Source organism: Phoca vitulina, unplaced genomic scaffold, assembly GCF_004348235.1.
Source record: "Phoca vitulina isolate PV1807 unplaced genomic scaffold, GSC_HSeal_1.0 scaffold1, whole genome shotgun sequence".
Taxonomy (NCBI): domain Eukaryota; kingdom Metazoa; phylum Chordata; class Mammalia; order Carnivora; family Phocidae; genus Phoca; species Phoca vitulina.
The window spans coordinates 5,826,838-5,854,210 of NW_022589704.1; the positions used below are offsets into that span (position 1 = coordinate 5,826,838).

The 27,373-nt window shown below is 54.8% G+C and overlaps 1 protein-coding gene across 3 annotated transcripts in view; it reads right to left on the bottom strand.

Annotated features, from left to right (window-relative positions):
• The window catches only part of SH3BP4 (SH3 domain binding protein 4), an 86,364-nt gene that overhangs the window by 10,648 nt on the left and 48,343 nt on the right, over window positions 1-27,373 (bottom strand). For all 3 annotated transcript variants that reach the window (XM_032394448.1, XM_032394361.1, XM_032394538.1), the window contains exons 3-4: window positions 7,496-7,741; window positions 830-3,162 (exon numbers count right to left, since the gene is read on the bottom strand). In XM_032394448.1, coding sequence (XP_032250339.1) covers window positions 830-3,162; window positions 7,496-7,613 — 2,451 coding nt within the window. In that variant the 5' untranslated portion in view covers window positions 7,614-7,741. The remainder of the gene's footprint in view (window positions 1-829; window positions 3,163-7,495; window positions 7,742-27,373) is intronic.

Consider the following 27,373-nt stretch of genomic DNA (forward strand, 5'->3'; position numbering starts at 1 on the left):
AAAAGCCCAGGGATGTGTCCCTATCGGGAAGATGGGGAAGGGAACAGAGGTGGCTTCTGCCATAGACAGAACTTCCACCAGAGGCAAGGCGGGACGCCTAGAGAAGAACATTATCAAGCTTCTCCAAGTCAGCTACTCCAAGACAGGCCCCCGGAAGCACACGAACAGTTGGGAGAGGGTGGCAGAGCCCGGGCCGTGGGAGGCCATTCGGGGTCCAGCGCATGCTTTCCCCGTCGGCTAGCGGCCCGGGCGTATCCTGTAGCGTGACACCGACCTCCCCCTTTCCGCCTCTCAGGATCGCCAATTCCCAGTCGTGCTGGAGAAACAGAGGCTGTCCTCAACCCCTACTCACACACACAAAAAGGAGGCAGAGGAAGAAACATGGAGGCCTCGAGGAGAGGAAAACTCATATCAAGGCAAAGCTAGACTTTGGGGCGGCAGTTCTGAAAAACGTCAGAGTCCTAGATCCTGGTGGGAATCTGATGAAACATGGATCTTCTCCTAAGAGATCAAAACAGGGGCAACTGGAATGCAAGTCTCGCTGTGCCCCCCACCCCCACCGGGCACTCGGGGATCCGTCGGAGACCTCCGAGGAGCTCGCGAATCCAGCAGGAAGCCACCCGAATGGTGCTCTCCGTGGTGGATCTTGAGCTGTTTGGGGCTCCCGAAAGGCCCCGCGCAAACGCCCAGGTGCACGGGCACACACTACACCCTGTGCATTTCGGGGAGCGAAGATGTGCCCGGACGCCGGTCCGGTGATTCACCAGACGCACGCGCAGGGAGAGGCGGTGAGACCGGACTCGGCCCCAGGCCCCTGCTGAGCACTTACCATCATGAGCTCTTTCTGGAAGGATTTTCGGTCTTTGTTCTCCGTGTTGTTACAATCCTCCTTCAGCTTCTCCAGAACAGAGGCCACCCGCTCGGGCTCGCTGTCCAGCTCTGCCCGGCAGAAAAAGGTGAGCGGCAGATTCCCGTAGCCCAGGGCGTCGGCGAAGGAGCGCCAGCTGCCGATGTTCTCCATGAGCAGGGTCCTGACGGAGGCGTAGATGTAGGTGAGGAACTTACACGGCCGCAGGATCTGCTCGAGCAGCACCGACGTGCTCAGCTCGGGCCCCGAGAGGAGGCTCGGCCTGGCCTTGCCCACCACCAGCACGTTCTTGGCGTGCACGAGGCCGACCTTGCCCTGGTGGTAGCCGATGTACCACTCCTTGGTCCACAGCTGCCCCTTGAGCCGGATCTTCTCCTCGCTAAGCAGAGCGATGGTGTCGCCCTTCTTGTACTCCAGCAGGTAGTGGTTTTTGCTCTGCCGCACCACGGTCTTGAGCAATTTGCCGAACTTGAGGCTGGCCACCGGGCGGTCCTGAAAAGTCGGGTACTTGGTGGTGGCAGCAAACGGGGACAAAATGATCTTCCCGACCTCGTTCTTCTTGAGGAACCGTCTTTGCCCGGACGGCTTGATGGTACTTTTAGGGGGCGGCTGGGGAGTCTGGACACAGAACTGGGTCAGGATGGCCTCCTGGTCGCCTCTCACCTGAACCCGCAGGGTGAAGTCGGACAGCTCGCTGGGGTTCTGGCAGGTGATGGGGAAGATGAGGCGGCTCACCTTGCCCAGCTTCATCTGGAACCCCCTCACCACTTTGGCCTGCTCACTGCCTCTGACCTCGTAGTTGGTCATGTTGGAAAACATGCAGACGTGGAGGTCCTGGGGCCTGGACAGGACGAACTGGTGCTTACCCCAGAGCTGCAGGGCCACTGGGGCGGGGCTGGGGGCCTGGCGGGTGACCTCGCTGACCAGTAGTGTCTTTGGGGCACAATCGTGCCCAAAAATGGTCACCACAGTCTTGAAGGACGGGTGAATGTGTTTGGGGCCGTAGAGCCCCACAGTGATCTTTTTATTGATGAAGTCCCACACCGTGGAAGGGTAGAGAATGTTCGGGCCGTGGGCAACGATGGCCAGGTACATACAGGGCTCCAGGTTGTCGAGCTGTACCTGGACCGTGTCCCCATAGCTGTAGGTGAGGGGGATGGGGACGTAGGGCCCTTCCTTCAAGTCGCTCCTCAGGCACTGGAGGCCCACTGTGCTTTTGCTAAAAATGTCATTTTTCACCTCGGCTGACACTTTCATCTCCAAGATGATGTAGGTTTTCACCTCCAGGGTGCTCAGCTTCACCTCCAGCACCGGGCTGACGCTGCTGACCCGGTCACTGTTGAGCTCCAACGGGGGGTCCAGCAGCGCTTTCATGGAGATCTGCTGCGTCTCGCCAGGGGCCACGTGGCCTTCGGGCACGTGGATGCTGATGTTGGTGTCGGGCAGCTGCACGGCGCCCCCGGAGCTGTCCAGCTTGCACGCGATGCTCGTCTCCACCGCCTGGGTCTGGCCCCAGCCGGGGCTCTGGCCCAGCAAGTCCAGATCGTGGCAAGAGCGGGCCAGCTTCCGGTGGCTCAGCCAGGCGGCGCGGAAGTCCTCCCGGCTCTGGAACTGCTCCGGGGCCGGGGATTTCAAGCCCGTGAAGAACCCCGATGAGTCGGGAGCGTCCGCCTTGGCCTGGAGGACCGACAGCTCCGACAGGCTGTAGGAGCGCTTGCTCCTGAAGAACGGGTTGTCCCGCTTGCCCGGCACCTCCGTCTGCAGGCGGCTCGCGGCCGGCAGCTCGTCGAAGATGTTGCCGGTGCTCTTCGTGGTGGCGGAGCTGGACTCAAAAAGGAGCAGATCCACGGTGCTTTGGGGAGCCAGCTCGTCCACGCTGGGCACCACCGGCACGTTCCCGTTCAGAAATGGGTTTGTCTGGGCCCCGTTCCAGAAAGGGTTATTGCTGTAGGTTTTGCTGCACCCCTTGTCATCCGTCCACCCCCCGAGCAGGTCTAACTCCTTGGCCACCTCCTCTGGGCTGTCTGGGAGATTGTCGATCACCCCGCTGTCGCTCAGAGTGGAGTTCCGGTAGTTTACGGGCTGCACGTAGGAGGAGGGGATGTAGCCCATCTCCGTGGTGTTGTGTGCGTACCACCACTCCCCGCCGGACGTGTCCAGGACGTAGAGGTGGTCCCCCTTGGAGAACTTCAGGGTGGTGAAGTTGGTAGGGCAGTAGTCCTTGATTGCGATCACTTCCTTTGCGTTTCCAAAAGGTGTGGGATTGTCTACTAGCAAGGCACTGGGAGAAGGCACTGCACAGAACACAAAGAGACAGGAGGTGAGGGCGAGGCCCACGGCGTGCAGAGCACCGAGCAGAGCGAGGGAGGACGGCGCTGTTCGCGAGGCGCACAGGGCCCCAGGCAGTTAGCAGAAACAGCCGAAGCCAACTCCGGCTTCGCTCAGCAGGGCCAGCACGGCAGTCCTCTAACTCAGCACAGCGGGATCGCTAAGACGCCGTCTCGTTTTTAAATTTTTTTCATTTTTAAAGAACTCTTTTTAAAGAATTTATTTTTAAGTCATCTCTACACCTAACGTGGGGCTCTAACCCCCAGACTCGAGATTGAGAGTCTCAAGGTCCACCGACTGAGCCAGCCAGGCGCCCCAAATACCGTCTCATTTTGACCGGCCCTCTCTTTACTGTACCTAACTGCCCAGAGCTGCCGCCGGGTAGAGGGACAAGCTGAGTGTGACCGACTCAGCCACAGTGACGTTCTGAGCAGAGTGACCCACCGCCTGCAGCCGGGCACGGGCAATGAAGAGCTTCCAAAGCAGCTCTCAGGGTTTCTGAGCTGGTGCCACGCTCGACCCTCAACACAGAACATGCGAACGGGGTGGCGGAAGGTTCCCTTGACAAGCCGAACCCAGTCTTCACCAAAATAAGCCTTTCGAGGCTAGCCTCTTCCAGCCTCCTTTAAATGATCACTCAGGATGACGACTTGGAAACCGCCTCCCCCGCGTACCTTGAAAAGCAACGGTTTTACGTTTGGTGCCATTCACGTTATTTGTGAGCCAACGTTCAAGTCTGAAAAACCCCAACGCTTTAAACAGTGACTCGAGCTAATTTATGGTTCATGGCGTTCAGTATGTTACCCACGTAGACAGCAGTCGGAGAGGTCGAAGTCAGTCATCTCAACCAGGGGTGTGTGTTTTGAAAAGTAACGGATAATTAAATACCTAAGTGTTTTTTCTCCCTCTCATACACGACAAAGTATATCCAGAGGATGAAGAAAGTTCCTTCGGAGAGTAATAAGCCCCCACCCCAACTGTGCCTCGTTTCACAGAATTTGTAAATATTCTGAGGTCCTGTAACTAACAACTGTAAGAAAGGACCGTGTTTTTAGTGGGACTACCCCCACTTTGTCTCTAATACGTGATTAAGTCAATACGCATTCTGTTCTATCAAACTGGCCCTCCAAAAACACCATCTGCCAGTTTCTTCTTCCTTTGAAACGAAATAATGCAAATTGAATTATAGTTCCTTAGCATAGTCTTGGAAAATAAAGCGGGAAGTTTCTCTTTATTTCCATGAACCAGGTTAGAGGGATATGCTTGGCGGAAAGCTCACCTGGGCCGTGAAGGCTGTCACCTCCTACCTTCCGTGTGGGGTGTTGGGGGGTGGACTCTGGCCCTGGGTTCACTGGGCCTGGGCTGTGATCCAGGCCTTTAGAAGCCATGTGGCCCCAGGAGTCTGAGAGTCTTTCCTCAGTGGGCTCTGCTGAAGATAAGGTTCTGATTGTGTCCTTAGCATAATGCTGCTGAGCCCCAGGTAAGGACTCACAGAGGGTTATGTTAAAGTGGACATCTCCACCCCCCTCCTAATTTTATTTTCTCCATGGCACTTATCATTAACCGATATTCATATGTCTGTTTTGCTCACCATGGTAATCCTGGAGGACAGCCTGTCACATAGCAGGTGTCCAACAAATATTCTTAGAATGAATGTTCGTTCACGACAGAGAGGCCATATCCATGTTATGGGGTCAAGGTGTTCTCCCTGGCTGTGCCCCGAAGAGGAATCATTTACAGTGAAGGGAGGGGAGTGAATAAAACAGCCAAGAAAAAGAGAATACTTTTGAGGGAGAGGTGGGGGGGGGGGGGGAGATGGGTCAGGCTGGGGTCAGGGGACAACAAGATCTCTCTCGCTTTGTTTTCCAGGCACCGTCTCCAGTAATATAAACCACTTTTTGTTTCTTTGACACATCTAATGATAATGTCACATAAAAATTAAAACCAAATGAAAATCAGAGAGCTTGCCAGCTATTAAAATCTTGTTAGAATCCCTCAGAAGTTATATCCCTATTATGTTCCCCAGAACAATTCCCTTAGAGTGATATTTTTAAAATTAAAAACCCAAAGCTATTAAGCAGGCTTTGTATATAGCCCACGAAAATGTATCAATGCAAATTACCACTTTAGTTTCACCACACTGAAGAATAAAAATGGTTTCACTTAAAATTCCAAGCACTCTCCTTAGCAGAGAAGCAGTTAACTCATTTCACTCAAGGATCAGGCTCATCCAATGGGAAATGGCGCTCCTCCCTGCAGGGCCACCCCGTGGAAGAGGACTCTGGTGTGAGCTCCTTCCAGACGGGTCCCTCCATCAGTCACCTGTCACTGGGCACCCGGGGACACCAGGTGGGGCATCCATCCACTCAAATGCAGGAGGATCCTTATCAAATCCCATCTTAATGAATTCTGGGGAGTGCTGCCCAGATTTACAGCTATCCTGGATTTTAATACAAAGAAAATCCCTGCGTGTCAGGAAGTTGAGTGCACTGAGTAATACAATTTTTACCCCTTTGCCTCAGTTCTGCTGCAGGTGGAACGCTAATGAGGAGGCGGAGGACTTCGCAGTGGATGTTTTGGCTGGAATAAATCCCCACCTTGAAGCCTTTTGACCATCGGGTCGCGCATGCAGCTGCCTGGCTGGAGAGCTGCCTTGGCGAGTGGGTCCAGGGGCTCCGTGGGCATCGCGCCCTTGGCTAATCAGCCGCAGCTCGCGTCCCGGGTGATCTCATTTGTCTTTTTCCCACAACTGTGGGAAACTGTGGTGTTCTGTTAGTACCCTAACACCTCTCAGATCGTCATCATTACTTAAAAAGACCCCAGCCCGAATCCCACAAATGACGCTCCCATTTTCCAGGTTTAACCATAATTAGCTGGGCTATAAAGTAAGAAAACGATGCCCATTACCGGACTGTGAAAAACGAAGGGTCCCATTATTTATGGCAATACCTAGTAACTCTGCTGCTCTGATTAATAGAATCTCATGACCTCCTTTTTGCCAAGTCCGTTCGTGTGAAGAACATTTAACGCAATGCTCAGGGCTCCAAGCATAAAGCACCAACAGGAAAAGGAAGAAGTTAGGATACAGTGACAGGAGAAGAGATTCGGAAGAGACAAACGGGGTGCATATGGTTTTTAGGACATCGGGGAAGAGGGCCACGATGTTACCTGGGAGACAGCAGTTTGGTTCAAGGACTATTTATTTAGCACTGACGTTGTGCCAGGGGCTCAAGATACAAAGGTCAAGAGCAGCTCCCACTGCTCAGCTTGTACTCTGGATGGCCCAGCGGTTAACTTCAACACATTGCAGTAAACACCACAGGGAAGCTGCGGGATGCTGCTGCTTCAATCACGACGCACCAGCAAGCACCTACTAAGGTCAGAGGGGACTTCTAGGAAGAAAATGACCCACCAGTACCCATCACCCATCTCACTGACCTAGCTGTATGTGGCTGTTACAGAAAACCAGAGGCTCAGGGTGATTCACCCCAGGGCCACCTCTAAAGCAGGGGTTGGCAAACAACGGCCCCTTTGCTATTTTTGTAAATAAAGTTTTATTGGAACACAGCTGTGTCCACTGCTTACTGTCTTCTCTGACCGCTCTCGAGCTGCACCAGCACAGAGGAAGAGCTGTGATGGAACCCTTAGGGCCTGCAAGAATTACAATATTTCCTGGGTGACCCTTTACAGGAGAAGCTTGCTGACCCCACTCTCAGACCACCTTTTCCTCTCTAGCGGTTCTCAATATTTCATTGGCTGACCATACTCTCTCCTTCCCCCTAGTATCCTGAGCACCCAGCTCCCTACTTTAATGTCACCAAAACTCTCAAAAAGAGAAAACACAAACACATTGTGTATGAAGTTGCATTACCAAGGGGAATATTCAAAACCTCCCAACACACCAAAAAAACAAAACAAGACAAGTGGATTTATCGTCAATGAAGTTTAGAGAGCTGAAGTTTAACTGTCTGGGAACTTGGCAGCCTTGAAGGTGGAGAAGCCCTTCGATCTCAGAGGACTTGCAAATCCCGATCTGCCGCACCATCCCCCCCCTCCAGCCACAGTTCTGTCCCCGTGAGCTCACTTTTTTTTTTAAGATTTTATTTATTTGACAGAGAGAGAGAGAGCGCGAGAGAGTGCGTGCGCACAAGCGGGGCAGCAGCAGAAGGAGAGGGAGAAGCAGGCTCCCCACTGAGCAGGAAGCCCAGTACAGGGCTCGATCCCAGGACCCTGGGATCATGACCTGAGCCGAAGGCAGACGCTTAAAGACTGAGCCACCCAGGCGCCCCGCAAGCTCACCTTTGACATCATTAAAGCTCGCTTCTGAAAACCCTTCGCTCAGGTCAATCAGGGTCCCCTCGGACTTGCACCGAGGGAGGCCACTGGAGTTGGCAGCTCGGATCCGTTGAGCTGCCATCTTGAACTCTCTTCCTGGGAGGATGGCTAAGGTTTCATCTCTCTTCCTCCAGGTATCCCAGTGCTTGCTGAAGCTTTTCTCAGGCAACCATGCTGCACGATGGGGTCAACTTGGCAATGTGCTTCTTCCTGAAAGCGGGAGAAGAAAACACGAGAATTTCCCATAAGCAAGTGAAACATGGGTTGAACAGTAATTTTATAGGAAGTGGGACTGCTCTTTCTTCCAGAGGCTGTTCCAATAAAGACACTTATCCTGGCCCAGAGAGCAGAGTAGGGCTCGCTCCCTGGAGTCTCTGTGCACCTCATGCTCATCCCATCGGTTCTGTTGGTGCACAGAGCCAGGCCGCTTTTCCTGGCCTGCTGTCTGCACCCCTTCTCCCTGGGGCGCCATGGGGTTTGGGAAACTTGTACCAGCACCTGGCCAGCCTGCTCATCACACTGAAAAAGGAGGACAAACAGGATCCGTACAGTTTCAGGGTTCAGGAAAGAAGAACTAAATCTGTCTGCTGGTCCCATTACAGGTACAGCCCCAGCTGCGGCCCCCACATCTGGAAGAGGGGCGCTCAGCACTGAGCCTCTTGCAGCCCAGCCTCAGCGGGGTCAGAGGGGACTGCTCCCTGCCCACACTCCCCTGAAATCCTCCCTGGAGCCCTAACAAACAACAAGCCTAAGGAAAATAAACACGCTGCCCTTTCTGCCTCTAGGTCATCCCTGGGTACCATGTGCAGGTGCAGCCGCGGAGGAAGGTTCTGTGGACGGAGTACACGAATCATTGCTCTAAGGCCTGTTTCTTTCTGGAAGGGGCAGAGAGGGGGGCTCTGGAGATGGTGACGTGACTGGCTGTGGGCAGACCCTCACCAGCCCGCGGGCAGGAGCGAATTCCCCATGCCCTTCAAGGGAAACGGGCAGAGAGCAACCTGAGGGCAGGCAAACTTCACGCCATTGTAACGTGGCTCACGTAACCCGGTCTCGGGTTGTTCCTTGAGACGGCTGGAAAGGTGGCCTCTGGCCCAGGTGCGTCACCTTCGCTCATCAGGGGGACCTGGAGGGCCCAACACCGCCTTCTGCACTGGGGGGTGACTTAGTCGGTCCACGGCCGCCCTTCCCCCACGCTCCGCATGCAGCAGCCGAGGCTGAGTGCCACCATGCAGGGGGCACACCCAGCCTTGCCTCCAAATGCCATCATTCGTGGGGATGTCTGGTGTTCAACGTTTAACTCCACGACGCCTCAGTTTCTGTACTTGTCACGTGCGGTGACGACAGCACCGTCCTGATTGATTGGTGTGAAGAATAAATATGATAATCCATGTAAGGTGCGTGCAACAAGGAGCAGAGGCTCAATGTCGAGCCCCGCGGCTTGACCATGACAGCCAGGGCCTCAGCAGTCCCCGTCCTGGCTCAGGATGATCGCTGGCAGCGGCCACGGGGAGGATTTCTTTCCTTCTCTCCCAGAGAACACCACATTCCTCACTGGAATGATCCTGGAGGGAAGGTGGCACGGAGCTGGACGCAGAGACCGGTTCCCGGGCCAGAGACGGCGGGCACCGGAATGCAAGCAAAGCCCACCTCTGGGCAGCCCAGCTCCAAAAAGGAATCGTGACATTAAGCTACATCACTGAGATGAGAGAATGTGAAAATCCTTCGGATCTGAAAGACGAGTCTCATTGGCTGGAAATGGGACTTGTATATGGGGAGTGGGGCTTGGGGAGGACAGGCAGCGGGGAGGGGAGCTATAGGACAGTTTTGAGCCCATAACCTGTTGGCAGAGTGGACTTTCAAATTTAATGATGATTCCTACCCAAGATTCTCAGTCTGATTGTGCCTCCTGGGGAAGGAGCAGACAGACAGACACAGCCAAAGGAACTGGGGGTCGGATGGAGGGTAAAGCCAGTTAGCTGTGGAATCCGTGAGGGGCCCCCCACCAAGTGCAGAGCTGCTCCGAGGACTGGGTGAGCACGAGGGCAAGTGCTCTGGACCATACTCGCACCAAAGGATGCTCTTCCTGCGGCACCCACCCCGCGTCCGTGCACCCACATGCGCTCCTCGTTCTGGCATTCCTGTTCAGGACACACGGACCCCAGCACCCCTGGTGTGCTTTAGGAAAGGGGGTCCAGGCGTTTCCCAGGGGAGTCCATTCTGCCTGAGCTTCAAGACAGACCCAGAACTAGAAAGGGGCTGCGCACCTGCCATCCCTCCTCCTTTTCAATGCGTATTAGCGGATTTTCCGCTAACAGCCAGAAGAAATTATTTCACGGAGGGTTTAAAGGAAAAGCCGAAATGGGCACCATCATGAGACATTACTGCGAAGCGATGCCCTCGCTCCCATGCTGGTGCGGCCCCGAGGACCCCGAGGCTGGCTGGGGGAGCCCGTGCTGTAGCATTGAGGGTCCGGAGAGCCTGACTAGCTACCTGGTGGAGGCCTGGTGAGGGGGGTGCAGGTGCACACGGCGATGGGCAGGGGGCCCCTGCATGAGCCCCACCTCCCTTGAAGTCCTGTAGGGCAAGTTGGTGGGGTCGGATGGGGCTGATTTTATCCAGGGCAGGGACAGCGGGAGCCAGCAGCTCACCTGAGGCACCTACAGAACAGGACACAGCTTCCCAACGAGCACCTGGAAGAATCTGGAGGTTGGCAGATAAAACTAGAGATAAACATGCTAAGAGCGATCGGATTCTTGCATTCCCTATCACGACCGAGAAGGTAGCTTGGGGGTGAATCAGCGCCTTAGCGGCGGGCAGAAGCAAAAGCATCACCGGATGCCACTGGAATTTTTGGAGACTGATCACTGTTTTTGTTTACTGTGGATGGGGACATAGTTTTTACCCTGAGCCAGTGGAGAGCCAAAAAGCATGTTAGCAGTTACATAAAGAGATCTGCAGTCCTTGTAAAAACACGGAGACCCTCACAGAGGGTGCCATTCAAGGAGCAGATAAGCTACTAAGTGTACCGTTCTGACAACCTCTTCATGAGCCAGAATGATGCCAAGGCACCGAAGTGATTATGAGACAGCCACCGAGCCTCAATGCGCTATTCATGCTGCCCCTTCCATGGGCTGGGGGGGGCATTTGTCCCGTGGAGCTCAGTGCCCTGTGTGAAGCCCAGAATGGCCACTTTCCTTCAGGGGCAGTGGGAGACGGTCCTCGGACAAGGCCTGACCCTCACCCCTGCCCCTCGGGGATGTTATTGTACAGCAAAGCGGGCAGCAAGCCCCCGCCAGGCAAGCCTGGCAGACTCTCTCCCCCTAGAATCTGGAACCTTCTCTGACCAGATAACCATCGGGGTGAGGGTTCACAGAGCAGCTCTGCACCTCCAGGAACCTGCCCAGGAGGCAGCGGCCGGCAAAACGCTCCGTGCTCTACCCCCTTGCTAACCACTTCTTTCCAAACCCAGAGTGCACCGGGCCTTGGCTGCCGGCGGCCGTGGGATCACTGATTCCGCCCGCCGTCCGTGCCAGAGTGGGCCCTTGGCTCGCAAAGCTGTCCTTCGAGGTCAGGTCACTGCCCAGCTCAAAACTCTGCAGTGTTGCTCGCTGCTTTTAAATCAGCAAAAGTTCGACTTCCCTGCCCCGGCATTCAGAGCCCTCCACGACTTGGTCTCCACCTGCCCTTCCAGGCTTGTCACTCACCTCCACACCCAGGTGAGTTGGTGACCACACGCGGGCCCGCTGCCTCCCAGACGTGCCTGGCGCTCTTCAGCGCCTGCTCCCCGAACACACGCCCCTCACCTGCGCCTCCAGGAAAACGGCCCTCTCTCTCCACCCTTTCCGCTCCACCCTCCTGCCCACGGGCCTGCACGCTTCTCCGGTGACTCATGCGCTGGCCTCAGATCTGCAGTCAACGTCCCCGAGCTCCAAGTTCAAGTCGCTGGGGCTCAAGGAGCAGGCCCCTTGAATTAGTCCCTGACGTATCAGAAAAGTCATGTCGGGGAGAAATGACACAATGCTTGTTTTTGCTTTATGATGAGTGTGTGAAGGTGTGAGACTCTATTTTATGGACATAATACGACTGTTACCTATTACTGTATTTACCATACATTATACTGTCTACCCAATGTATTTCCTACTATTTCCCTATTTTATTAGTTTTATTTATTACTTTATTTTTGCTATTTTCCTATTTACGTACATGTTTTAAAATGCCTGCAATCAAACCAAAAAGCCCTAGGAAAGTAGTACTAGGGAACATTTATCACCTGCCTTCCCAGACACGGGTCAGGAATGATGTGCATGCATCTCCCTCTGACTAGGAAAAGCTCCAGGGTCAAATGCCCGAGCAGCTGGGCCCCCTCACAGCACAAGGAGACACGGCCGGCTTCTTGCTCAGTTGACACGTGACCCCTGGACCCCAGACCCAGCTCACTGAGGGTCCCCTTAGGACTGAGGGGTGTCCATCCTGAACCTCCCAGGTCCAAACTCAGCTCGGGGGCTGCCCCAAGCCCCCTCCAGGCTTCACCAACTCAGTCATGGCTAAATGGCACATTCATGCAGCCAAAAGCCAGGTCTCCCCCACCAGAAGCCCCCCCTCCCTCCGAGGAGGGCAGCGTGCATGCCGATATGCATACACCCCTCTGCCACACACACACCCCGGTCAGAACATGACCTCTGCCGGACCTCAGCACCTCCACAATTACAGTAATCAGCTCCTTTCCACCAAGTCCACTGTGTCCAACTCTGCTCTCCGGGAGCCTGCCCCTCAGTTAGCAGTCAGAATGTTTTTAAAAGTCAGGACTCTGTTCACAACATTTTGAAAGCTTCTTAGCGTGCTTACAGGGCCCTCAAGGTCCTCGCTAGCTCTGTGGACCCTTCTCCTGAAGTGCTTCCTCAGGGCCTTTGCACTTGCTATCCCCTCACCTGGGAGGCCCATGCCTAGATATTCACCAGACTTGATCCCTCAATTCATTCAGGCCCTGCTCAAATGCCACCTAATCAGCAGGGACAGGCATCTGCTGCAGCAACATCCCTAACTCCACCTTTTTCCCTACTTTTCTTATCAACACGACGTATCAAGTGCTTTCCTGTGTCCAGCCCAATGAATGCAAGCTCCAGGAGGCCACAGGACTCGATCTGCTTCCGTCCTCACTCTGCTGTAAGAGACCTGCACTGTCATTAAGCGTCTGCCTTCGGCTCAGGTCATGATCCCAGGGTCCTGGGATCGAGCCCCACGTCGGGCTCCCTGCTCAGCGGGAAGCCTGCTTCTCCCTCTCCCACTCCCCCTGCTTGTGTTCCCTCTCTCGCTGTGTCTCTCTCTGTTAAATAAATAAAACCTTTAAAAAAAAAAAAAAAAGAATTGCACTGACCACGAATGAATGAATTCTATTTTAATAGACAGAGCGCCTGGGTGGCGCAGTCAGTTAAGCGTCCAACTCTTGATTTCAGCTCGGGTCTCGATCTCAGGGTCGTGGGATCGAGTCCCTCATCGGGGTCTGTGCTCAGCGTGGAGTCTGCTTGAGGTTCTCTCCCTCTGCTTCTCCCCCTGCTCTTGCTCTCTCTAAATAAATAAATAAAATATTAAAAAAAATAAAGACAAAGGCTTCAGAGATATTTTGACAGGTATCCCTGGGATAACCTCTCTTTTTAAAGAGTCAAAATCCCCAGTGAATGTCTAGTGTCCCCCGGATGGCCTTGTGACTTGATTCTACAAGGCAGGGTGAATTTAGGAATCCTAGCCTATTCTGGAAATCTAAGCTACGCATTCCTAATCACTGACGGGTTCCCTGGGGGGCACCTCAGACGTGCCCGGATGGCCTGGCCTCCAAGTCCGGCCACCCTCCACTGGGGCGGGTCACTTCTCCAGGACAGCCAGCAGCTGTGTGCACCCGTGTGCAGGGTGGCTGGCCCAGGACCTCCAGAGCTCTCTGAAGGGTAGGGGGCAACCACTCCACCCCCCAACCCCCCATCCTCCCCACGCCACGCCTATACCCGGGAAGCCACCCTCCACCCTCCTTGGTAGAAGTCAGGTCTGGGAAGACAGGAAGGGGCATTAAAGCTTACTTGTGTGTGAGTCACAACTAATGAGTTTTTCTTTGCTTGAGTATAAAGGCTGATTCATGAGGGGAGAAAAGAGCCTGCTCCTGGCTCCTCCCCAGGAACGGGGAGGCCGGCCTCCGAACAGACAACAGTGTTGTGCATGCACAGAATTATTTACAGACTCCGGCGGCAGACTCGGGAACCTACACACAAGCCCTCAGCCACCCGTGCGACCCACCACTTGCCTCGGACTCCAGAATCACAGAACGTTCGTGTGGGGGCTGATCCGCCAACGTCCTGCCCAAGAACGTTTCAAATACAAAGCCACCAAGAATAACCGAGGAACCTGAGCATCTGTGGGGTCCCTTACTCAGGGCCCCAGGGTGTGCACAGTGACCCCCCGGTTCCTCCGGGGGCCTGACCCGAAGATGCAGGAGGAACAGGGCATGCAGCCTGCTCTGGGCTCCTCCCTCGCGAGTTTGGTTCGAGCCTCATTTGAGATGACTCACCCCCACATTTGATTTTAATTCCTGGAGTAAGAGTATTGTGTTGATTGCATCAGATTTCCTCCGGGTTAAAAAGAAAGCATGAGTTTCAACCCGCTCTAGGTGATTTCAGTCACCAGACTGTCGACAGAAAACTCCATCCCTTCTGCTCACCTTGCTCACTCCCCAAACAACAGCGAGCTCCAGAGAATCAAAATAATTCGAAGACACCCTCCCCAGCTGACCTGTCTCCCTGTAAGCAGCTGCCTGGAGCCCCAACACCCTGGGCCCCTGACCCCCCGGGCTGGCTGCAGAGAAGCCCAGAGGCATGCCAGTGAGCTTGCGGGGCCTATGGGGGCCAGCGGGGACTCCTAGCTCTCACACAGTCACCCTGAGGACACCGTAAGGTGGGGCTGGTGGTGACCCAGCGAGGCCAGAGGGAGCCTCTGTTTGTCTGCCTGCAAACGTCTCCAACACTTCTTGCCTCTGAGGCCAGTGGCCCTGGAGGCCGATTCCTCAGCCTGCAAACCAGCTCCCCAGCTCTCTGCATCTTGACCCTTGACCCGACCGGTCTGGGCAATAACCCAAGTGGAAAGCCAACACGTGACTGGTGTCCCCTTTCCAGGCTCTCCCTCTGTGGGCAGCGACAGCCCAGGATCCAGTTACGAGAGAGGACCAGCCGGGCCCAGCGAAACCCAACCTTCCGCACCACGGTGGCAGGAGGCTTCATACGTCAGGAGTCTCATCTCTAGAACCCTCCCTGCTGTGGGCACCTGTAGCACGAGACGAAAATGCTGTCCTGGACGGGAGCCTTGCCCCCTGACCAGCAGCCCCAGGCCAGTGAGTGGGCCTCTCTTCTCATTGCTGTTCGAACAGTTCAGAGAGCATTACACTCGTTCCTCCTGGTCCCTGGCTGGGGACCGGGGCTGGTAAGTATTTCTCATCTGGGCTGGTCACAAGAGCCCCCCTCACAGCCTGTCTGCCGCCAGCTGTGTCACACGGTGGGCTGGCCTCCCCGGGGACTAGCATCATTCACCAGCATCCAAGTGTGCTTCACTTCAAGTTCAACAACCAAGTTTAGAGCGGTGGCCTGCTGCCATTCAGAGCCCCCGGCAGGCCAGCTGTGAGGGTCACGCACCCAGCCCTGAGTCTGTCCGAGAATCGTGGGCATCTTCCAGGCAGGGGGCCCCGTCGCCTCTGTGAAGATCTGCTGTGCTCAGCTTCTAGGAACAAGCCTGGGCGCTCAGCAGAAGGAAAGCTAAGAACAGATGTGTTCAGGGAAGCTGTGCTGAGACAACGTGGAGAGCCTGAAGCTTGGAGAGCGAAGGTTCTGTGCGCCGGGCACTGGGTTGGGGACATGCCGCACTCAAGCCCTTATCGGATCCTCCAAAGCTCAAGAACCACCACCCGGGGCCCCCCGGGCGGTGGGGGGCCCTGCGGTTGCAGGGTGCCCATGCACATCTGCACGTCTGACTCACTGCTTCTATCATCCGAGGAGTGAGGGCCGGGGGAGCCGGCAACACCACGTGGTGTTTCACTGGCCAGTGACAAAGAGGACACTCCGGGTCTGGAGCGTCACAGGGCCGGGCCTCCTCCTGCCAGTGACCTGCTGCCCAGCTGGGGGACGACTCCTCCTGGCATGCAGGATCCATCCCACCGGGTAAAAACCACAGTCTTAGGCTCTTCTCTCCACAGTCCGTAGAAGACAACCCTCCGCCGCCCCTCCGCCCCCGGGCTCATCCTTCCAGACCCTCCACACACTCACCTGCCGACCACATCTGCATCACACCTCCCTTTGTCTTTCCAGTACTCTCGCCAAACCCAGCTGCTGTGCCTTCATCTGGCTCCAAGACCCCTCCCAGCCAGCTCCTGGACTCTGCCGGCTTTTCCCCCAACCCTGTTCCTGAAGACCCAACAGGGTTCCTACTTTCCCCTCCATTAAAACCTGCCCATCTGAGAGGGAACCTCGTCCAACAGCGCCTTTGCCAATAGAATTCCATCTCTGTTCCGAGCTCTGCGGGGACTTCCCCACCGGCTTCTCTGGGCGCTCACCGCTTTGATCCTGAGCACCACAGCTGTTAGGATGTGCGGGATTTCTTTGTTCCCTAACAACGACACTCATTTCCTCGAAAGCTGGATACGTGGTCTCTCTAATTCCCCGGCGCTACACCCAGTGCTTGGCCCGTGTTGTGTCTGGTGCCACCTGCTGAATGGACAGATGTCTCAGCGGACCCATTTCTGAGCACCACCGTGCACAGCGGATGGAGGACCCGGTCCCTGCCCTCTGCTGCTGATCATGCAGCTGTTGGGCACATACATGTCACCGACAGCACGAGGAGAAGGAGGTGGGTTCGGCCACGTCTTCCTGGCCAGCACGAGACCCAAAGCCCACGGACCGCTCGGTTTGCCCATCACACCACGTAGGCTCTGATGGCTGGCCTTTGTCTGTCCCGTGACCCTGCTGCTGCTGATAGTTCAAAGAGTAACCCACGTGTGGCACGTTGAGTGCTCCTCCAGCATGGGGTTCAGGAGGTCTGGTGGTTTGCGGTCTGCCCCCCGGAGTCACATGGGGAGGCCAGCCCACCGTGTGACACAGCTGGCGGCAGACGGGCTGTGAGGGGGGCTCTTGTGACCAGCCCAGATGAGAAATACTTACCAACCCCGGTCCCCAGCCAGGGACCAGGAGGAGCGAGTGTAGTGCTCTCTGAACTGTTCGAACAGCAATGAGAAGAGAGGCCCACTCACTGGCCTGGGGCTGCTGGTCAGGGGGCAAGGCTCCCGTCCAACACACTCATCAAAGCAGCAAAACACCAGCACTCAAAGGGGATGTGGTTTGTAAATGTTAGTCATTGATTCACTGTCTTCTTAAAAAAATAAAAATCAAATGGATACTTCTCTTTAGAGCAACACACTTTTTATAACTGAAGTTTATTTAAGGAAGTTATTTTAAAGAAGGCAGCTTTTGATTGCTTTAAAAAGGAAGCCAGTCTATCCTTGAAAAAGATCTTCCTTAGATACACTGGGGTCTTTTCTAATATACATTAACTTAAAAAAGCTTTGTAAAAGTTCATGTTAGGGGCGCTCAGTCGGTGAAGCGCCTGCCTTCAGCTCAGGTCATGATCCCAGGGTCCTGGGATCAAGTCTCGCATCGGGCTCCCTGCTCAGCGGGGAGCCTGCTTCTCCCTCTCCCCCTCTCTGCTCGTTCTCTCTCTCTCTCTCAAATAAATAAAATCTTAAAAAAAAAAAAGTTCATCTTAGATACCACTCTGGGACGTGAACATCTGGCCGGTGCCACTCATTTTACAGATGAGTAAACTGAGGCTTATTTGGTGTTAGGGCTGTTCTCCAGACGTTTTTTTTTTTTCCTGCGACTCAGATTAAAATGCCAGATTCAGACAAGGAAGAGACGGGACGCAGCTTCCAGGGTTTCGTGCTGGGCCGATCCGACTGAGCGCGCTCGCTAATGACATACAGATGCCATGTCTGAGGCTCGAGTTCAAGACAGGAATTTCATGCCCTGAAGACATGGCAGCAGCCGCGGACACCAGAAGGGTCGTGGGGATGAGTGACCGTGTTTGCACGACTCCACGGGCGGAAGAACGGGGCCAAGCCCCCTGAAGAGCCCAGCTGGAAAACAGCCCCAAATGCACGCGGATGCCAGACATGCTGGTCCAGCGCAATCCTGCTCGCCCCTGTGCTGTAGCTAACCAGCAAACACGGGCTGCCTGATGGAAAGGAGCGTGAGAAGGGAAAGTCAACACAGTTTCATGAATGGGCCAGCTCTGAGCCGGCCAGCAGCCGGGGAACAGCCTGACCCTGCTTCTCCCCGCGGGAGCCAGATTCTTGCTGCTATGAACGGCCCCCGTGGTAGTGACCATCTTTATAACTCATCTTCCTCAGCATTTTGGATTACCCTCTTAGGACGACTTTCTAGTACAGTATGAAGCATTGCCAAACACTTTCCTGGAAGGTTGTAGCAATTCAGACTCTGGACAGTGGTGGGTGCCCAGTAAACCCCCCCCGACACCCCCTCCCACCACTGCCGGCAGTTCAAAGAAAGCCTTGCTAAATAGGACAAGCGGGGAACAGAATACCAAAGTTCAAATTCATATTCCTGGGACCGTGACAGTCAGAAATTTCTCAAAACTACTTCTTACTTCCTGTTTTATGACTATTATTTTGTATCCTTTGCTCAATGGGAGTCTAACATTTCATCATCTCCGCTGAAAATATCTTCCCCACTCTGTCACTCGCACACGCTCAGATCCATTTGCTAACTTGTGACCAAGTCTCAATTATGCCAGCCCTATCAATCTTTCCTTTGTGATTTTGCCTTGAAACACAGAGAGGCCTACCTTCATGAAAAATCTGATAAACATTCACATCTATTTTCCTTTATTTAAAAAAATGATCTGTCTGCTGACATTAATGTACAAAATTTATTTTGCTGCCCAGTGAGGAACTTTATGAGATTCATTACCGAAAGGCTAAGCAATCACCCCTCTGTCAGGTCCCGAACAATTCATCCCCTCCTGACTGATGTGATGTCATTTCAATGCATTCTGAATGTGTGCAGATGCTAGGGTTTGAATCTGGTCTATTCTGTGTCACTAGTCTGCATATTTTTAGAACCACATCGGCCTTATGTACTACGGTAGTCTAATCACATCTGGTTATCTGTAAGGACTAGCACTTTTCTATCTCAAAGTCTCTTATCAGCTATTTTTACCTATTTTTTTCTTCCAAATGAACTTTAAAATAACTTAATAAGACGTCTTCCCACCTCATCTTCCCTCACAAAGGGAACCCCACTGGGATTCTGTTGGCATGGCATTGGTAAGAAGTGACACCTTTATATATTTTATTCTTTTCTTCCAGAAAAATGGTAGGGCTTATTTATTTAAAACTGAGTCTCAGGGCAGTGTAGATCAAAGACTGGCAAACTCTTTCTGTAAAGGAACAGAGAATAAATTAAACTTTGGGGACCACATTCTCTGTCACAAAGACTCAACTCTGCCCTCAAATCCAGGCAATTCTGCCTTCAAAGTGAGTTGATCTGACCCCTTCTATTATCTGCTTCTAGCTGAGCACTCGATCTCTCACCTGGACTCCCTGCAGCAGCCTCCCACCTGGTCTCCCACATCCCATTCCCTTCACCGCCCCCCGCCCCCAGCCCCAAACACACACAGCTAAGCCACTCTCCTTAGAAGAGCTGGGGGCCTCTTTACAAATTAAGTCTCTCCAGCAGCAACTCCTTGCACTTAGAATAAATCTATCTGACCTACTGGGACTCCATGAAATCTAGCCTCCTTAGGGGGACTGGACGATCTGGCCCCGCCCAGCCCTCCATGACCTCCGTTTCCTTCTCGGTACATTCATTTTCCAAATGTAACTCATTTCTGCCCCAGGACCCTTGCACTGACAGTTCCCTCTGGCCGGCAAGCTCTGTCCCCACAAACTTCACTTTGCTGACCGCTTTTGCCACTCAGGTCTTGCTTACTGCTTCAGAAAGGCCCCAATCTAACCACTCACCACCGCAGATACACTCACCCTGACCTCTCTGTGCCCTACTGTCCCCACCCACAAGAGAAAGGGACAACGGTATTGAGAGCTCGCACAACAGACGATGCCCATACACACTGCACAGGGCCTGGGGCACGGTAAACGGTCCACAGAGGTAAGAAGTGATGCTGTTATCATGACCCAGCATCCACACAAGCCTTGTACTTTCCATCAGCAAGTGCTCTGAGTCTGTGCAAGACACAGCCTTTTTTTTAATTTTTTTTTTTACCTGGCCTCGCTGCTTCCTAATGGCACCACCGTGGTCCGGACCGCTGCGATTTTGCCGCAGCAAAGAACTGCACGTGCTTTATTAAATGAGCCAGTATAATTTCTCTGTAAGCCACTAATCCCTTTGTGAACTCTACCTCCATTGCTAGAAGCCCAGGTTCCGTGGAGTGCAGGTCTGACGGTACTCACGGCACCTTACACAGCTACTGCAGGCCCAACCGTGAGTCTGGGTTTTAGGATAACACGGCAAGTCATGCACAGAAACAAATGTCTTTTGGTGAAAACCTAAACGCCACCAGGCCAGGGAGGGGATGATATTGTGGAGCCATCTACATTCCCATTTTTCGAATACCCTCTGTAAGGAGCCTGAACTGTGTAGCCGCCCCTGCAAGATGCTGCTCCCCTCTCATGCCTGCAAATAGGGCCTGATTTGGAAATAGGATCTTCGTAGACGATCAAGTTCGGATGAAGTGATTAGGGTGGGCCCTCGTCCACTACGACTGGGGTCCTTATAAAAAGGGGAAATTTGGGCACCGAGGGGAGGCCGTGTGAGGACACAGGGAGAAGGCAGCCGTCCACAGGCCGAGGAGAGAGGCCTGGAACAGCTTCTCCCCCACAGCCTCAGAGGGAACCAGCCCTGCGGACACCAAGATCTCGGACTTCTGGCCTCCAGAACCGCGAGAGTGAATTTTTGCTGTTTTCAGCCGCTCGGTTTGTGGTACTTGGCTGTGGCGCCCCAGGAAAATACACATCCCCGGCGTACCTCTCTTCGTGTCTCCCTCTGTCACATCTAATATCACTGGAACGCCGAGACACAAACAAAAGTCAAGCTCTCAAAACAAGAGAGTCATGGACCCTACTGAAAAATGTGACCTTGTCTCCACACTTCCAGAACATTCCATCCTAGGATCCCAACTACCAGGCCATCGCTGATGACCGCTCAGCGCAGTCTTGAAGGAGTCTGATGTCGGCAGACAACGGGTAACTAGACTTTGACATCCTAAGTGTTACTGTAAAATTCTTGCCAAGTCACCCCAGGGGGCTTGCAAAGGCATTTCTAAGTGGCAACCAAGTAATTGGGGCTTTGGAACAAGCTGCTCACATTAAGACACTGGAGGGGTCTGGGCATCATGGTTAACCGAAAACAGGCTCAGACCATTGGAAAACAGGAGGCGAGGGAAGAAATAGCAGGGCGGAGCGGAATGTGGCCCCTCGGCCACAGGCAAGGCTGGGGAAGGCTCCCCCGCCCCCGGGCGCCACCCCTGGAGCTGACGACCGGTGTCAGGTGCCTTCTGGTGGGCCCGGCCAGTCTCAGGAGTACAAATCAACACCCAGGGACTCAGCACTGAAACGAAACACAGAGGCAAAACCCCGTTCAGAAGTTTCCAGCAGCTGCTAGGAGCCGAGTGGAACAGCAGCTGAGGGCGGGAGATAAGGCAGCGGGGGCCACTGGTGTTCCCCCCAGAGACACAGAGCTGGACCGGGCAGGAGAGCCCAGCTCGCCCCGGACAGTGGCGAAGATGCTCCAGGGCCCGCCGCCCGGGAAGGAGAAGGCGGGGCAGCCGCACGCACGTGCAGGCGGGGAGAGCAGAGGCCTGGAGGCTGCACCGTGCCGCAAATCGGCATTGAGGGTTTGAATGTCTCCTGGCCCAAACTGGATCTCACCACTATGGATGCATCCAGACAAAGTAATTCTGGAAAAAGACCAGGGAAGAAAAAGCAGTTCTGGAGCATCTGCTGTTCTGGTGAGTTGATCTGCCCTTGCCTTCTCCCTGGAGGCCCCCCCTCGCCTGCAGCCTGGGGGATAAGCAGGTCCTTTCCTGCCCTCTCTCTCCGAGCAAGACTGCAGTGTGCACGCTGAGCCCCTGGCCTCCAGCCCCACGGCGGGCAGGCGCAGGCCCTGCCGAGTCCCTGCTTGGTCTTCTGCCGCGGGCCATGGTCTCCTCACCTGGTGCTGGGGAAACTGAAATGATCACCCATGTCTTCCTCCTCCTCGCCCTCGGACCACAGTGGGGGCTGAACTGCGGAGAAGGCGAGGCACGAAGGAGGAAACACAGGGCCCCAGGGTCGATCTGAGTGGATGAACACCGGCTCTAGCTATAGTTACTTAACCTCTCTGAGCCTCTGTCCCCCGCAGGGCAGTAAACCCGCTCTGCCAGATGAGCACACAGTAGGCGCTCAGTGACTATCGTTCCTCACGGTGCTCCCGGGAGAATGAAGACGAGTGGGCACAGCAGTGGTACCCCCCAGACGGCTCTGAACCACGGACTCGAATTCATGGTCTCCCACAAACCACACACTCTCTGCATTTCCACTTGGAGACGTCTTCGTTTATTCAAAACCGAAGTCACCACTTTCCCACCTCTGATGACCTCCCCTGTCATCAGTGGTGTCCCTGAGCCTGAAACCGCTCAGTTTGGGCAAGTTACTTAGCTTCCTGGTGCTTCCAGTTCCTTTCTATAAAAGGGGGATAATACTATCCACCTCCCCGGGGGTGAGGATAAAATCTGCTCCTATGTGCCAAGTGTCAGCTCCCCTAGCTCAGGGTCCCCAGTCCTGGCACATTAGCATCTTGGACAGGATCACGCTCTTGTCACGCGCGCGGCAGGACGTTCAGCAGCATCCCTGGTGTCTCCCTGCTCGGAGCTGGGAGTGTCAGCCCACGCCCACGCGTCTGAGCCCCAAAGGGCTCCCCGCAGCAGCACGTGCCAGTCCAGAGATGTGTCAAGGTTCGCAGGTAATCCTGATGCACGGGCAGGACAGGTAATCGCCACACAGCCTGGACCCGAGCAGCCACCCACCAAAGAATCGCCAGCAGGCCCTCCACGCAGACCTCAGATCCCATTCCCCTAGCCTCGACTGCAGATGGCGGGTCCCCCGCCTGGCCTCCTTGAGGCCCCAGCAAACTCTACCTGTAAGAACCTGGCCCTTCTCCAACGCCCTCTCAACCCCCCATCTACGTGACATCATTGGGAAAAAATCCGCACTAGTTCAACCCCCAAGATACCATCTTCATCCCCACCATCCCCCACCTGGCCTCTCAGCTGTGACAGTCCCCCTGTCCGACGCTGCCTGCCTCGGTCTACCCTCTGACACTCAGCCAGCTGCGCTGTTTCCCCCGCCCGGAAGGTTCTCCCTGCCTCTGCTGGCCAAACCCTTCAACCGATGCTCCGTAAACAGCTCTGCCGTCACTGACCCCCCCAACCCCCACCACGAAGGCACTGGAAAACAGCCGCACTTCTGGGCGTTACACAGCGGTCCTGAGTCAGCACACCCACCACCCTAAACTCTCGGAGGTGAACTTCTCTTGCAGTCGTGCACAAGACACACACAGGACTCTTGAAATGACTGGTGCCCCGTAGGCTGCAGACCCCGAATGCCCAGGTGATGTGAGCTCCACAAATCAATGGGTAACTTTGTCTTAAAGAACACTTTGACCTTGAAAAGATCAAGGTGCGTCCTCAGAGCTAAGTGACACAGTGGGCCCCAGCAGAGCAGTCCGTGTGGCCCCGGGAATCCGGGGACCCTCTGCTGCTGTGGTTATTGCTGTGTTCGGATAAGCCTTGCCATCCACCTGCAGAAGAGAGCGAGCCAAACCTCCCTGGGTGTGAGTCTGAACTGATGAAGACTATATGCATACACCGTCGACAGGTGGGAAAACAGTGTATCAGGAGGCCCGGAGGACCCCGCAGCACACAGCGATTCATTTTTAGAAGTAGAACACACTCTTTGGGCCTTGCAGAAACCCAAGCAGCGGCGAGGTAAATATGAAGCACTCTACTTGATGGTGGAAAGGGGGCCCGGGAATGGGTCTGCAGGAGGAGCTGGGTCCCACCCATTTGCCCACTGCTGCCCCTGCCTGGTGCCACCCACTCCACCCCCGATGGAGGAATCACGGAAGATCCACCCGACCAGAAGTATGAAGCAGAACCACCACGCTGGAACACTTCACACGCTCCACACAGCAACTCCACTGCTAGGCACGCATGCCCAAGAGAGAAGGAAGGGTCTGTCCATAGAGAGGCTTGTAGAAGGATGTTTGCATTGATTTTACTCATGACAGCCCCAAACTGGAAACAACCCTTGTGTCCACCAATAGGAGAATGCACAAAACCGACGGTGGGACGTCCCACGGTGCCACTGACAGGGGACGCTCAGCCAAGCAACAACGCAGAGGAAGCCCACAGGCACGATGGCGAACAAAATGCCAAACACGAGAAAGCACACATCACATGATGTTTTCACATGACGTGCAAGAAACCGGGATAGCGGCTGAGGGGAGGAGGCAGGATCGGCAGGGAAGGGGCCCCGAGAAGGCTCTCGGCTGATGGGAATACAGCTTGACGGGAGCAGATCATGCAGATGGGAGCCTGAGTCAAAATGCGCGCACTTAGGACCTCGGCACGACACGTGTGAGGACAGTAACCACAGCGTGCCTCTCTCGGCATGTAATGAAGCAACCAGAGCAGAAACATGGAGCTTCTGCCCAAAGTCAGAGAACTAATGAATCATGCAGAGCTGGGTGGAGGACCTGGGGCTCCGGGTCCCAGGCTGGGGCCTTTCAGAGGGAGCTACAACCCCCCATGGCACTTCCAAAGCCGGGAGAGTTTCCTCTGGTATCACCTAGAATCACCTGCAGCTGATGCCCTGAGCCTGGACCCGACTTGCCCACATTCATCAAGGGAAGCCAATGACGGGCCTTCCTCCCAGTCAAGGTTGAGGGGTGAAGGCTTCCTAACCACAGACAAAGACTTACCTGGCCAGCACTGTTCACACCCCACACACCCCACTCCCCAAACCCCACAGGCCACGCCGTCTCGTGCCTCCTGGTGGCACCCTGGGCTCAGCGAGGCTGGGACACGGCAGATGAGTCTGGAACAAATCACCACGTTAAGCCACCACGGTGGCTTAAAACAAAGGAACTGCTCTCTCCCAGTCGTGGATGCTGGTGGTCTTACGGTAAGCAAGGTGTCAGGGGGCCACGTGCTCTCAAAAGCTCTAGAGAAGACTGTTCCAGGCCTCCCTCCCGGCGTGAGGTGTCAGGGGCAAGCGTGTCTCCTCGGCTTATGTTCTGTCTCTGCTTCTGCAACCACGTGGCCTTCTTCCCTGTCTTCTATGGACACCACTCGGGATTAGGGCCCACCCGACTCCCGCAGGACCTCCTCTTAACTGAACGGATCACCTCTACAAAGACCCTATTTCCAACAAGTTCACATTTTGAGGTTCCTGGTGGACAGGTCTTTTGAGGGACACCAGTGTGCCTTGTACATGGAGGAACACGGTGAGAGAGGGGGCCTTGGGTTGGCTCTTGTCCGAACAGCCGCGTGGGCACCTGGGTCCAGCAGGCAGGGCAGGTGACAGAGGAAATCCGTGTGTAGCTTGGGATCAGGCCAGGCCTCGTGCGCACAGGGTTCGCTGTGAGTAAAAGCAAGAGCCCCCTTTCCCAGTGAAGTGCCTCACCCGCCCCACTCAGGAACGAGAGATGTAAACCCATCTTGGAGCGTTCTTCATGTAAGACACACATGTTGGAGAATACAGTAAAAGGTGACACCTGACAGGCAACTCTGGTTTCTCCCTCAGCTCCCATGAAGAGAACTTTATGGAGCCCGCTCCTAATCGGCACCCTTCTCAACCGTCGCAAACAGAGCCCATCCTGACGACCGCCTGTCCTGCAAACTGGGTCATCCACCCCGGTCCTCAGGGGGCATCGCGGGCCCCGTCTGCAGAGGCCAAGGAACATTCCTGTCCCGCCCGCTGTCCTTGCTGTCTCCTACAGCCAGCTGTCCCAGGCTGGCACCTGCCAGGGCTCTGTGAGCCCATCCTAGGGCCCAAGGAAGCTGCCAGGGATGTCCAGGCTCCTTAAACCAGTAAGCATCTCTCCGAGTCAATGCCACATCTGCGGTCAGCAGCCCTGGCGCCCCGGGCTCCCCTACAATAGGACCTAATCACTGAGTGAGGCTATATTTAATTGTGTGCCTCTCCAGCCAGGCTGTCCCTCTGGGTCAGCAAGGACGGTGTCCTTCAGCGGCCCCTGCAGCTCTCTGCACACGGTAATGATCACTCAGCAAATACCCAGACCAGTGAAGGGCCTGGGGGCCGTCTCCACCTCACCATTCGGGAATGTGGCCGCTTCCCCAAAGCAAGACTTCTTCCGTTCACAGCCTTCCTGATGTCTGCCTAGCACAGAATGCTGTTCTGAAAACAGTAAAGGTTATGCGAGGGGGTGTCTTCCTTAACTTAAGTCAACCACGTAGGTACGGGGCGTCTGCTCCGTGTCAGGACAGCTGCTGCGAGAACACAGCGCAGAGAAGACCGTTCCCGCCCGGAGCCGGCTCACAGGAGTGCCGAGGACAAGGACGGGAGCTGCAACAGAGGCCGAAACACACGTAACGCCCACCGCCGCCCGCTAAATGGCCTGTCCCTCCAAAGGATACATTCAATCCTGACTCCCGGTGTCAGCGAATTTGACAACAGGAACCAGGGAATCTGCAGGCGTGATCAAGTTAAAATAAGGTTATTCTGGATGAGGGTGGGCCCTAGATCCAATCACGGGTGTCCCCATAAGAGAAGGGAAATCTGGACGTGGGACCCAGACACACACAGAGGGCAGCCGGCCACGTGAAGACAGAGATGATCAGAGACACAGCCACCGGCCAACGATCAGCAAGACCACGGCGAAACTGCCAGACGCTGGGAAGAGGCAAGGATGGGTTCTTCCGGAGGAAACATCGCCCTGTGGCCTCCAGGCAGCGAGAATGAATTTCTGTTGTTTTAAGCCACGCACTTTGTGGTCACCGTTCCACGGCCCTGGGACTAGCACACACCTCTGCTGGACGCTGCGTGTGCATCAGGCACATTCTAGGTGCTTTCCCAAGACTGACGATTACTGCCTCCAACATGTAGTCGAGAAACTGAGGTTCGGAGAAGCTAAACAACTGGGCCAAGGTCTCCCAGCTCCTGAGAGGCAGGGCCCACAGTGTGAGGCTGCATGCCCTCCTCCCGAGGCCGGCGTGAGCCTAGCACCAGGACCGGAGGGATCAGCTCATTTCTAGACAATTCCAAGAACATGAGCTGTCTCTCCACCTGCCCACTGGGCAAACAGCAGCCCAGCTCCTAGAGACCAGAGCAGGATCCCCAACGTCCTGCTGTTGCAGGACAGCTAACAGGATGGTCAGATGGTTGCTCCCATGTTTTATTTTACTTTTTAAAACTTTTTTTTTTTTTTTTTTAATCAAAGCATACATTAGCAAACCTCTTGTGAATCATTCTCTGTCTCTCCATACAGCCTCTGCTACAAGTCTGTACCAGGCACAGATAAGATGGACCTCAACTGACCTGACAGTTTCCTACGAGAGAGAACTCACCAGAGGCTCTGGAAGACAGGACCACACCCCTTTGGTAATTCACGGCTTGTTTTTCCAGCCATTCTGATGGGGACACAAGGAGAGGCGCTTGGACGGGGAGCAGGTGACCTGGAGCCAAAGGTAACCGGGAGCAGCTTTTCTTCTGCCTCCAACTAAAAA